This window comes from Macadamia integrifolia, chromosome 1, assembly GCF_013358625.1.
Source record: "Macadamia integrifolia cultivar HAES 741 chromosome 1, SCU_Mint_v3, whole genome shotgun sequence".
Taxonomy (NCBI): Eukaryota; Viridiplantae; Streptophyta; class Magnoliopsida; order Proteales; family Proteaceae; genus Macadamia; species Macadamia integrifolia.
This window is the reverse complement of record NC_056557.1, coordinates 1,730,091-1,743,406: the sequence shown is the minus strand read 5'-3', so window position 1 is coordinate 1,743,406 and position 13,316 is coordinate 1,730,091. Positions and strand designations below refer to the sequence as shown.

The following is a 13,316-nucleotide window of genomic DNA, read 5'->3' as shown; positions in this document are numbered from 1 at the left end:
TTACAAATTTTAATAATTGTTCATTTAATTCACTAAAAGTGAAATGACAGTTTAATCCTTAAAGTAACAAGAATAATGATTATCTATTGATGGACATAAAAGAGAGGTTACAACTTATGTTGTAACCGCCAAAGTGACACACGGATTAACCCTTTTTAAATATCTGTTCCGGTGCGGGAACTTTTTTTTTTTTTTGTAAAATGGAACGAAACTGGGAAGATGGAAAATGGAGTTCCGTTCAATCTCATTTTTTCAGTTTTTTTTTTCACTTTTTGTTCCAAAAAAATAAGAACAGACCATAAGTGCACCAAACAGAAGATTCAATTTTTTCATTATAATAGAACAAAAAAACTTAAAAAACGCTTTTTTTAGAACGATACCAAAGAGCCTTACCGTCAAAAGATTTGAATTTTAAACCATCTTTACTTGTCCTTGGGATCTCCGTATATCGGTTGTGGATCCCGCCAATCCACCAGTTTGATTAGTATAATTGGTTACAGTCCAATCGTCCAAATCACAATCGAGTAATTGTCTCACCGTAAGATTTTTCACAGGGGAACATTCCCTTATCCCGTAATCGTTGACGTCAGCATCCTTTTACGGATACACCCTCGAACAAACCCTACGTTACGGTTCCTAGACTATTATATTTCTCAGACAAAGCACACATTACGCTTAATAAAGGGCAAGCCTTAACTCTCACCCTCCCTGTCTCTATCTATTTTCAGGGAAATTAAATTTTAAAGAGGGTCATTTTTGGAAGGTCACTGAAAATCCAGAACCATCCATTTGACGGCTACAGGGGAAAGGAATCAAGTGCTTTCCACCGTGTTCACACTTGAATTCAACAAGAACTCGATTCGGACCAGATTAGAGAGATATTCTAGCCGTTCATTGGATCACGATGGTGTCGTCGCAAATGCACAGTCATCGATATGAACGGTCATCGTATCGCCACGTGTAATTTTTCTTTTGTTATCAAAATCTCGATCTTCCCAAAAAATCAACGGTCAAACTATCATAAGGCTGGCTTCTCTGGCCCTCTCTCTATAAATATGGATCAAGCGTTTGCTCTCTTCGCGAAAACAGAGTGACAATTAGCCAACCACAACCGAACAAGAGCAGGAGCAACTACTCATCACAACAGAAGCACTTTTCGTCCCCACCGATCTTCCTTTGATCGATCCATGGCGGAGAAGCATTACAAGTACGTGATCGTCGGCGGTGGTGTTGCAGCTGTAAGTGCCGATCTTCATTCTCCGCTTACTGATTCGCTTTCTACTTCGAGTAATTTGTTTTTTGTTAATCATTCCTCTTTAGAATTTCCATTTCGTTGCGAGTTTTTAAAAAATGCGCTTCTAGTTTCATGTTTTGGTGTTATTTGTTATAGTTTTGATGATTTTCATTTGCTTTTCTTCAGACCTATTAATTTGTTGGTCTAATTAGCATATGATTTTCATTTGCTTTCTTTGGTTTGAGAGCTCTCGTCTACAACCTGTTTGGATACTCTTTCTCTCCTGTCAAATGGATCTTGCGATCCATCGATATTGAAGTTAGCTTATAGGCAATAGAGCAGTGAGTGATGCGTTGTTAGGACGTAGGAACACTACCTGTCCGCATAACGAAGTAATGGTTTCCAGTGTCGAAGCATTCCTTTTTTGTTTTTTTCCTTAAAATTTGTGACTCGTTTTGTCATTTCTTTTGCAGGGATATGCTGCCAGAGATTTTGCTAAACAAGGCGTCAAGCCAGGAGAGCTGGCAGTTATTTCCAAAGAAGCGGTATGTTTTAACACCCCCCCCCCTTCTCCTCCTCGCCAAAATACCTTACCAAATCTTTGAATTAATTGTTGGTTGTAGCATATTTGTGTATCATTCTGATTCTGATTATTCCTTGATGAAAGTATTGTAGGATTAAAATCTCTGACGAGATATAAACCTTAGACCCATACATCACCATAGGTAGATTAAGAACACCAAGAACAATGGGACAGAAACTCTAATCAATAAAAGCGTATCTTGTTTGGGATTCATTGTAAAGCAAAGCGCAGCGGAAAACTTTATGATCCACGTAGCAAGGTACTTCTCCTCTATTCTCCTATGATCACTGGCTAGATGAGGAACTTAAACTCATAAGGGAGGAAGCCACAAGAAACTCTGTTTCTTTCTCTTTTTCCCTCTCTCTCCAGAATGCACGTTGTAAATAAGATTAGGGTTGGAGGAGGGACCTAGCTCTCTATTTATGAAGTTTTCCAATGGACCCACTCATCACAAGTCCAATGGTTAACTAAAGTCCACACTGGCCAGCCCATATTAAACTAATTAAAGTCCGTGTGTCTCACTTAATTAGACCAAATAATTAGCCTGATTTTATTAAAGCACAAAAACCCAATTAATATAAGCCCACATAGAAATATTCTAACAAGTATCTGATTATAGAAATCCAATGATGGCTAGTTAATTAGGGAGTAGAATATGATGAGGGGACATTGTTGCTAAAAGAGAAATGGCAACAGCTACAGCCTGAGGGTTTGTTGGGTAGCAAATTCTGTTTTCAAACACTTGAGGAAACATTCAAAAATAGTGGAAGAGGAAAAGGAATATGTATTTAATATATGGAAATTGGAAAATAAGTTTAAGTGGTTTGGCCCTTTGTCTTCTCTGAAAACCTACGCCGAACAAAAGGTTTACCTAATGGATGTCTGCAGTTTTGTTCCTTGGCTGTTTTACCTATCTTTTCCTTTTGGATACATGTTCTATCAGTTTGAATATGGCTTCATTTCTGGAAAGAATAAAAAAAAGGCAGCATGGGGACTAATAGACAAGAATTCTTGTATTAGAAGTTTCTGAGTAATTCTTATGTAGTTTATTCCCAACATATTGCCTGCAACTACCTTTCTAATGCACTAATAATAATAATAATAACAATTTCCAATTCTGAACATATAATATTATGATGCTAGTTGCTACTTCCTACCTCCTATAGAACCTTTGTATGTACAACTGCAGTGGTTGTAGTCTTAAATTCAAATTTGAATGCACTGAACACTATGAGGGAAATAAATTTCTTCTGTTTCCACCATGACATATTTTTTCTTTTTTTTAGGTGGCTCCTTATGAACGTCCAGCACTTAGTAAGGCATATCTTTTTCCTGAGGGTAAGCCATGCAACTTACAGTATTGGACTTAACCAACATTAGTAATTCGTCACGGTTTACTTTCTGTGAAATTGGCATCATTGTAGTCATTGGGATAGGGTTTCGTGCATGGTTCACCTGGGGAGGCCTTTCTAGATACCCTAATATATGCCACATGGCATATCAAGAGGGGCCCAAATTTTGTTGGGAGGTAGATAGACCCATGTATCCTACTTACATATCAAGTTTTAGACATGATGGAGTTGGCCAAGAGACTAAATAAAGCTTTGAAATTCTTTGCGGAAAGGTTGAATATGAAACTCTTGAAAAATGGTTGAAAATAAATGGAGAGCTAAAAATAGAAAGGGGTTGTATGACTGAATTTTGGTATGGAATTTGATGAGTGGAAAATCTAGACCATACACTATCTATCCAACAGTTGGATTTGCCACAGCACCTTTTCCCATGGCAAGGTGGGTCATGTAAAAGAAATTTTGCCTTATCAGTGTGGTGTATTCGTCGAAAGTTATTATGGCTCCATCTTGTTGCTAGTGAAACAAAGGGAAGGGTAGAGAAATCAAATCAATACTAAAGTGAGAACTTTTGTCATCAATTACCCCACATGATTGTGTAACTATTAACTAACTCCAAAAAATTATAAATATGGTTAGTAAATTTTACTTTATTTTATCAAAGTAATATAAACAGTGCATATGAAAAATATAATTATTAAATATGGTAAGAGTTTTAGGTGGGTTTCACATTCATGATTTCAAAACTGTTCACTTCCTTCCCTTTCCCTTTACTGCAACCAGATGGACCCTATATGGTTTGTTTTCCCCCTCCCCAACATTTAAAAGCTCTTCTTTTCGATAGTATGCACTAAAGATTTTTGAGACAAGATATATGAACACCTTTGTGTTGATACATCATACGTCTTCTATTTTAGGGATCTTTAACTAATTTTTGCTACATTTTTTCCTTGAATTTCATATCCAATTCTCCAATTTTTTTTTACCTTACAATGAGATCAATGACAGGAGCTGCAAGACTCCCAGGTTTTCATGTCTGTGTCGGGAGTGGGGGTGAGAGACTACTTCCTGAGTGGTACGCTGAGAAAGGTGATGCTTGCTTTCCTGCCATACTTTTTCAAATGTTATATGTTATCTCTGGGATGATATATGATTATTTGCATGAATATTCGAAAGATTTTTGGTAGTACAGTTTCATGATTTATGCTTATTTGTTATTACCGCTTACAACAGGCATAGAGTTGATCCTTAGCACTGAAATAGTGAAAGCGGATATAGCTAGCAAGACTCTTACTAGTGCAGCTGGAGCTATGTATAAGTATGATGTTTTGATAATTGCGACTGGCTCTACAGTATGTACCAATTATCTGATAACTAGTGATTGTATTTCATCTTTTGGTTTTTCAAGCTATATGTATTATGAAAACAAATAGTTCTCACTAGCAACCAGGCTTGATTTTTCTGTTTAATTTATTTCCCTCTCCCCCCATGCAATTTGTTTCTTGCTTTCTCTTATGTAGGTCATTAGGTTGTCTGACTTTGGTACTCAAGGAGCTGATGCCAAGAACATCTTCTATGTTAGAGAAATTGATGATGCTGACAAGCTTATAGAAGCAATTAAGTCGAAGAAGAATGGAAAGGCTGTGATTGTCGGAGGGGGATACATTGGTCTAGAGCTTAGTGCTGTAATGAAGATTAACAATTTTGATGTTACTATGGTGTATCCTGAACCATGGTGTAGTAAGTGACAGCCATTTTAACTTCTCTTGTGGACTTATAGTATTTTTTTATTTAGATTGAGACTAGTGTGAAAATCAAAAAATTATCTGAATCTGAAAGCGAAGTACTTCTGCATGCTTTTTTGGAATTCATGAAAGGGCTCTTAGAATTGGGAGCTTATTTCATTTAATATGTTCTTACAGTGCCTCGGCTCTTCACTGCTGCAATAGCCGCTTTCTATGAGGGTTATTATGCCAAGAAAGGTGTCAAAATTATTAAGGGAACGGTTGCAGTTGGGTTTGATACAAATGCAAATGGGGAGGTAAGTTCTTAGTCAAACATGTGAAGATATATGTAATCCACATGAATCCAACAGTGTCTCTCATGGTCAAATTTCCTCTTTTTTCAGGTGAAGGCTGTCAAATTGAAGGATGGGAGCGTACTGGATGCTGACATTGTTGTTGTTGGTGTTGGGGGAAGACCCCTCATCACATTGTTCAAAGGACAGGTTGAGGAAGACAAAGGTGGAATTAAGGTTTGTGAGGTTCCCAGTTCCTTTTAAACCTGCACTGCCTTATATTTCTAATTATGTTTTAGGGGATTTCTTCCATGTGGTCTCAGACATGAATTTGTTCAGATCTTACTATTTGATTTAGGGGAAATTTATTTCTGTGGGGCAGTGTGGCCCCTGTGACCAGACTCGGGGGGGTGAAATGACTATCTTTGTGGATGCTTCCTTGTCCACTCCCATTGACCCTCGTGCACACACAGGAACCGCGCTTACCCACTGGAAACACTTCCCCTTGATTTATTTAACATAGGAAAGTGTTACTAACTGCCGAAAAATATTTCTGCCCCAATATGGCGGATCCAGGCTATCCATCTTATAGGGTAGGTCTTGATAATTCATGTCTGGCTGAAGTCTGCCCATCCTATGCCTACTTCTTAGTACACTTTCCTCAAACAAATGACGTGACCCTTGAATTTTCCTGAATCTTCTTAAAACGTCTGCACCCTTCATGTATGCATCATTCAAACAGATCTCCCAAAGCACCTCTTTGTCTTTACCCACCCCCACTCTAATCCATGTGCAACTTCTGACTCTCCTTAATTGATTAGTGAATATTGACTATAGAATAACCGACTCCTTGTGGTGTGTTTGTTGCCATCCTTAACTACCTCTTCTTTCTACCTTTTCTTCTTATCTAAATTGTGCTGGATATATTTGTTTATCTGGCCTATATTTCAACTGTTTGCCTCTGCTTTGCTCTGATCAATCAAAACTATGTCATAAGCAAGCAACATTTTATAACACAGGACATTTGTTCGTTAATTTTCATGTATTTAGAACAATCTGTACTCTACATGTAATGCTTCAATATTGAACCAAGTCTATTTTCCCATAACAGTTCATTGTAAACCTCGATCTTAGGAAAACATAATAGGAACATCCTCAATAGAGAATTCCATGTGTGATATGTACTGAACTTTCCATGTCTTACACAAATGTTGCCAGCTCAGCCCAATTATGTGCATACCTTTTTAGTTCTTGCCATCAATTTTCGAACAAATCTCTCGTCTGCCATGCTGTAAACCACTGTTGCATTCATTATTCCTTCTTGCATGGATTGTTGTTTGGAATGAAAATCTTGCTTAATTCTCCTTTTTTTCCTATTCCTTACCCTTATTTTTTTGGTGGGGGTAGGGGGGGGGGGAGTTAATTGATTAGGACAGTGGATGGGTAGATGGGAGGTTGGTTCTATATTCGTTGAGTGTTTGCAAAAATTTCCTGTTTATGAGATTGGCTGTTTGACTGCAGACTGATGGATTCTTCAAAACCAGTGTTCCAAACGTGTATGCCATTGGTGATGTGGCTACCTTCCCTATGAAGTTGTACAATGATATCAGGAGAGTAGAGCACGTTGATCATGCCAGAAAGTCAGCAGAGCAGGCTGTCAAGGTATGTTCTTCTATGCTGCTATGTCCCTTATATGATTCCACCTGATTGATATCTTTTGAATTTGAGCAAGCACGGCTGAGTTAAGTATTCCATTGGCAGTGACCAGTGCTTGTAATCCCTAACAGTAATTCATCTATATGAGCAATGCTTCATTCTCGTTATCATCTTGTGTTTTATTCAATACATATTGGATCCTGAACAAACTATTTTTCATTTCACATACAGGCTATTAAGGCAAGCAAGGAAGGGAAGTCAATTGATGTGTATGACTACCTTCCATACTTCTACTCCCGTTCCTTTGATCTGTCATGGCAGTTCTATGGAGACAATGTAGGAGATTCTGTGATATTTGGAGACAGTGATCCGGCTTCGCCCAAGCCAAAGTTTGGATCATATTGGATTAAGGACGGCAAGGTTGTTGGTGCTTTCTTGGAGGGTGGAACAGCAGATGAAAACAAGGCCATTGCCAAAGTTGCAAGGCTCCAACCTTCAGTTCAAAATCTGGATGAACTAGCCAAGGAAGGTCTAACGTTTGCATCTAAGATTTGAGAGTCCACTTTCTACAAAGGGAATAAATGGAATTACTTACTGTCATATCACCCAGGCTTATACTTGGTATACGTATATGGTTTGGTTGTAGCAGTTAATAGATATGTTTGGTTTTTTTAAGTTCATGTAGTGTTCAGAATGCGGAATATATTTGTGCGGGGACACCAACGAGTAGGCTCTGAATCACTTGTTTTTTCAGCTATCCCTACTTCAGCATTATACACTGATTGTTATTACTTGTTCTATACTCCCAGTATCGTTCCTCTTCCCTTTTATCCCAGTAATCTGACATTCCAAGTCTTACTTTGCCGCATTTGGATAGTCGGAGGGTTTTTTTTTTCAGATAGAGAAAGAAAATAAACTACAGTAATGAAGTAAGAACAGAGTTGCCCAATTTACGGCTATTTAGAAATAGTTTGTTAACCATAGTCCTCTTAAGTTAGGTAGGCGAAAAAAACAATCACTTCATTGTTGGGGCTGAGCCAAAAGGAAAGAGGGGAGAGTACTATGAACATCTAAGAAGAGGGGGACTATGCTACAAGGCTTTATAAATCTTCAGAGTATGCCCATACTTCCTTAATGCCTCAGCCCTACATTTACGTCTGTTGAACTTCAATGAGGAACCCCCTAGTGGTTGCTTGGATGGTCGGAGTTGAAATTTTCACCTACAGTAGGTGCCTAATATATTTAAAATAGGGCGACACATTGCCAACTATGGGATTTATTACTCCCAGGGTTTCATAGAGAAACTCCACGATGTTATGAATCACAGGAGTTGGTTTTGAGTACTGGAAAGGAAAAACATGCAATTCCAACAGTATATGACATGGTTACTTACAAAGGGATCCAAATCCAGGGAGGAGAAGATTTGGCATAGTGATTTTTCTGTTCTGATAATGAAAATATAGTGACTCTTTTGGCCTGAGAAGACGATACTAGAGATTAGAGGAGTTCTAAGGAATGTAGAAGTGAAGAAGATGCTACATAGTCCACAGGTTGGCCAACGTCTCCCACAAAATTCCTCCGAGGCAATTGGTTGGTTGGTTGGTTGGTTTTTTAAATGGAAAAGAAAGGATCAAATGAGAAAGCCTGGTAGTTTCAAAAATGCATCAACCAAAGCTATCTGGCTTATGAGCAATTCTTGAAGAGAGACAGGTGATTTTTCTATCTTCAATCTGAATATCTTCTAGATTGGGATCCTCTCCAATGACTCTCCCTTCAATAAGATATATGCATGTTTGGGGTTGTACGTGCATGTGTATAGTTGAAGGAAAAGTTGTTGGGGGAGGATCCGGATCCATGTCATCCACACCATTTCCACAATAGTACAATGGAGTACGTAATCTTGAAAGGCCCCGTTGTATGCAGAATGCAATTTACAGAGAGGGCATTCCTCTTTTTTGGTAGAAAGAGAGAGAGACCCAAAGTACATTTTGGCTAAAATGAGTCGCATATTAACCTGGTAAAACAATATTTATTCAAGATTATGGTTTTCTTAAATAAAAAATGGCCACTCATGAGCTTGTAGATGTCTTGAATTTGTCATTTCCACTAATGCTATTCGGGTCACAGAGAGAATGGTCCATCACATAAACCTATCCGATTCACAAGTTTGGCTTTTATTTTATAAATGAAATAGATGGATTGGCTGGAGTTTGCACCACTGAAGATGGATGGTGTTGTTTCAGGATCAGAAGGAAACAACCATTTATCATAAAAGTTTGGACCACAGAGATTGCCAGACTTAGTTAACTAATTGCAATGCCGAGTGCCACTCACAAAGTAAAAGAAATTCTCCAAAGCCTGCTCACCAATCTTCAGTTAAGAAACATTTGACATGAGTCCCATCAGAAACTCCAGCCTCATTCAAACAACTCTTCATTGATGCACTCACTATAAAATAAAGGAGAGTGGAGTTCATAAGCCAGATCCATCATTTTCTTTAGCCTTTGGTCATATTCAGCCATTGCTGAATCCATCTGGAATTTAAGCATGAGTGGGGCACTGGGTAGGGGACGGTTGCATCTGCAAAGACAGACAGACGTTCTTGCAAAAAAAAGCAGGCATTGGTCGGAGGACAAGGTTCTACCAGACAGAAATAAGTCCCAGCTCTATGGTGAGAATTATGTCATTGGCAAAGGAAACACCAAAACAATATCTTGTGTATAAGTCAAAAGGTACAATCAACATTAGTTAATATATCATGCAACGTTTTCCTCTACCTCACATCTCTTTCTACCCAATAGGGAAAGAAGAAAAAAATCATTTTACTTCTAACAAAAACAGAACGTATGTTCACCAACAGATCAAAAATTTAGGATGAGAGCTTGAACATGGGAAGCAAAGGCTCCCTACACAGAGCAGCATCTGAATCCCTCACTCGAAAAGACTAAGGCCCATGTCCTGCAAAAATTAAACCCAAAAAGAAAAATGAAAATTAAGAACATCATGGAAAGCTGACTACAAAACCGATAACCTTGATTAATATACCAACATGAAGAAGTAACAGGTGAAAGCAGATAAATATTTAGTAATACAGGTTTAAAATCTAATGAAGGGATGTGAAATTATATTTAAAAAAACACAAGGGAATAAGGAAATATATCAAGGTGACATTCAGTCTAGCAAGTCAATGAATCAACAACCAGAACTGTGAAGTTACAGTAGCCCTAGGTAGTAATGGTTGCTTATGATTCAGGTTAAGAATGTATTTCATATAAGCTACATTTGTCTTCTTGTAAGAAGGTGGAGAACGAAAATTTTCCGGTAAAATAGGATTTCTAGAGTATTTTAACATAAAATACCCCCCAAAAAAAATTTCATATAAGACATCTTTTGCATGGAACTTTTTAAAACAAAACAAATATATATAATAATATACAAAATAAAACAGGGATAAAGAAGATTTACATCATCTGCCTCCTCTTTCTCTTCCACCTTCTCTTCTTTCTTTGGTTCATCCACTGCAGGTGCTGCACCACCAGCACTTGCAGCCACTGCAATGGCTGCACCACCACACCCCCCCAAAGGCACAGATGCCAGCTTCTCCCTTCCAGATGCAATCAGCTCTGTAATGTCTTTACCCTTCACTTCTGATAGCAGTAGCTCGATCCTATCATCTTCAGCATCAACCCCAACTGCAAATCCAATAATAGTTTCCATTGTAAAATGACCCTCAATATATTTTGTTCAGTGAAAATATAATGCAATATTCAATTTCCATGACCAATGTCAGAAAGCAGTTTAGATTCTTGTTGGAAAACAATATCAAGATTCAAAAAATTCAAATGCTAAATCATTGTAATTTGTAAACATGAGAACAGATTTAGCATTCAGTAACCGAAAGAGGTCCACAAACTGCTTCCACGACCCCTATAATGAAATTGAGGGGAACCAGAAGGAAATTTAATCGGTGTTTGAATCAATGAATTTTTATTTTTTTTCATTCATTCAAATCAGTGTTACCACTTTCCTAAGATTAAAGCTATAAAATACTTGCAGGTGAGTCACAATTCAGCATGTAGAGGTAAACTGCACACACAAATATTATTCAATTAAGAGCATTGAAGTGGTGCACCATTTCGTAGACGAATTCAACCTTAAATGTATGTGCTAACAGTGAATCTCACACTAACACTTGATTGTATTACAAGACATCCAAGTGACAATTTTGTCTCTAGCCATGAACAATTCTAAGTAAGGACCAAGGGGCAATAAAAAAACTGTCAATATCATGCACTCATTAATTTAGATATACACTTTTTTAAGTATTTTGATGGACCCAATAGTATCCATCTTCATCTTTAACTCGCCTTCCCATTTTATTGAATTTGGGGATGTGAGGAACAACTGGGAACTGTCAACAAAAAAGAAAACTAATGCAAAGGCACATACCCAACCCCTCCCAAAAAAAAAAAAGTTTCACAAACTGATGCAGATGGGACAATCCCTCGCCTGGGGTATGATGGCCACACACTTCCATCAGTGATCAAACTGTAAACTTAAACACTTGGCAAAGAGATATCAGATAACAGAAGATAGAAAATGCTAAATCAAAAGTAGACTACCAACACTCATGAAACCACAAACACCATGTAAACAAGTATATAAAAGAAAAATTAAAAACAATAATAATTACTTGTGCCGTTTGCATGCTAAGACAACTAAAATTTCCATGAATGCTAGTTTATTGACAGTATAAATTAGTGGCAATAATCATAATTTACACTGCAAATACCCCAAAACATGAACAGAACAGCCAGAAAATAAGAAGAATTAAAAACCAATTGAAACCTGAACCGAAGATGTTCTTTAAATCGTCGGCAGATGGGCTGGTATTACCGCAAATAACAGAGATCAAGTACGCGGCGATAAGCTTCGTTTCTGCACAAAATTCTGAAATCTGAAGAGATCAGATCAAAGCTCGACTTGTAACCTGGCGGAGAATGGGAAAGCTGCAGTCAGGTTTATGAAGGGAAGCTATATGCCTCTGATGCAGATCCTTCGCTCTCTCTCTCTCTTACATAGGGTTTTTGTCGATGGTATCGGAACCTGTAACGGTACCGGTAATAGTCTGATGCGTATCGGTTTTAATCTGCCGAAATTTATAAAACACCAATTTACCCATTTCTACTGATACCGTTCGCTCTTCGAATTGTGACTCGTATCCTATATTTTATAAGGAAAAATGTTGGGTATGCCGCCGATATCAAGTATGCTGGCAACCATTGTGTCTATCTCTCTCTTCCATTTTTTTGAAATGACCCTCATATTCTTCCTGAATGATATTCCATCATGTTTTCCTATTGGTGCTATCCGCTAACATATTTGATATCGGTGGCATACTTATTCTTCTCCCATTTTCTAATGAAGCTTTAAATACACTTACCCCTCCTATAGACCCATACCCCATATTGGCGGGAGTCTCAGTGCATTAGATTGCTCTTTAACAATTTGTAATAATTCTATAATTCTATAATGGGGCTTGCTCGCTTCTTTGTTCATGAAATAAGGATAAGAGGTGGAGGTATGATGTGTAAATGAATGTTGATGACTTTACTCTTATCTTTTAATTTATTATTGTTAGTGTTTTCTTTTCATAAAATAAAATATCAAATCATCGTATTTTTAATAGTTTGAAGGGGAAGAATAAATATGTTGAAGATATGTGTCAAATGCCAGTGCTCCATGTGTTTATTTTCTCTCATCCACATGAGAAAAGACACCCCTACCCTTTACTGGGTAAAGGAGAGAGATAAATAGAAATGCTTGTGGACAAATAACCACTTGTCAAATTTCATATATTTGTTTTGGATCATATTTGTTATTTAGTGTTTTTAAGAAAAAAAAAAGTATGTACATTGCCTCACTTCCCAAGTTCCCAACCACGAGTCTATATTTCCACCACCACCTAAAAGATGCCCCAACTCCTCTTTGTCTAGGTTGTTGTACATGAGTTTATTCTAAGGGTGTCAATCGGTTTGGTTTCAGTTATTCGGTTTGATTTCGGTTTGGTTTCAAATGATGATATGGTGGACCATAACCAAATCGAGAGCCTACTTGGTTCCATATTTAGATACTCAAACCAATTCAATTCGGTTCGATTTGGATTCGATTTCAATTTAGTTATGATGTGTAGTTTTAATTCGATTTTGTACATCGGTTTTAATTCGGTTATGAAAACAGTTCCATTTTTAAACTATGACTGCGATGGACCAAATGCCATAACGGGCTCAAGTTATGAGCCTTATGGCCATTGCTAGTTCTAAATTTTTCTTAGCATGTATGATAAAATTACAAAAAAGCACTTACCACCAAAAAAAAAAAAAAAAAAAAAAAAAAAAAAACGAACGGTTTCGAAAAACGTGACTATCAATCTGGCGATCTTGTTCTTTTAACCACGTTTTGGATGAAAAAAAAAAA

General features: G+C 37.5%; 2 protein-coding genes across 2 annotated transcripts; one reads left to right on the top strand and one right to left on the bottom strand.

Moving 5' to 3' along the window:
* The first annotated feature begins 1,072 nt into the window (after positions 1-1,072).
* LOC122082078 (monodehydroascorbate reductase 3, cytosolic-like) lies at positions 1,073-7,639 on the top strand. Its single transcript, XM_042649574.1, has 10 exons — positions 1,073-1,238; positions 1,708-1,779; positions 3,104-3,155; positions 4,175-4,255; positions 4,400-4,518; positions 4,687-4,906; positions 5,089-5,207; positions 5,295-5,420; positions 6,705-6,845; positions 7,071-7,639. Exons 1-10 carry the CDS (start codon positions 1,188-1,190, stop codon positions 7,392-7,394), a joined length of 1,305 nt encoding a protein of 434 aa, XP_042505508.1. The 5' UTR covers positions 1,073-1,187; the 3' UTR covers positions 7,395-7,639.
* Positions 7,640-9,480: 1,841 nt separating this feature from the next.
* On the bottom strand, positions 9,481-12,306 carry LOC122079374 (60S acidic ribosomal protein P2A-like). Its single transcript, XM_042645786.1, has 4 exons — positions 12,283-12,306; positions 11,688-11,796; positions 10,305-10,531; positions 9,481-9,797 (listed from the first exon to the last, which is right to left on the bottom strand). Exons 1-4 carry the CDS (start codon positions 12,304-12,306, stop codon positions 9,771-9,773), a joined length of 387 nt encoding a protein of 128 aa, XP_042501720.1. The 3' UTR covers positions 9,481-9,770.
* Positions 12,307-13,316: the final 1,010 nt, after the last annotated feature.

Coding starts and splice junctions, on each gene's coding strand:
- LOC122079374 (XM_042645786.1), bottom strand. CDS start 12,306: ATGGGGTATGGGTCTATAGGAGGG. Junction 11,797..12,282: donor GGTATGGGTCTATAGGAGGG/GTAAGTGTATTT, acceptor TGATCTCTTCAG/ATTTCAGAATTTTGTGCAGA. Junction 9,798..10,304: donor AGAAAGAGGAGGCAGATGAT/GTAAATCTTCTT, acceptor TAATTTTTGCAG/GACATGGGCCTTAGTCTTTT.
- LOC122082078 (XM_042649574.1), top strand. CDS start 1,188: ATGGCGGAGAAGCATTACAAGTACGTGATCGTCGGCGGTGGTGTTGCA. Junction 4,519..4,686: donor TAATTGCGACTGGCTCTACA/GTATGTACCAAT, acceptor TCTCTTATGTAG/GTCATTAGGTTGTCTGACTT. Junction 4,907..5,088: donor GTATCCTGAACCATGGTGTA/GTAAGTGACAGC, acceptor ATGTTCTTACAG/TGCCTCGGCTCTTCACTGCT.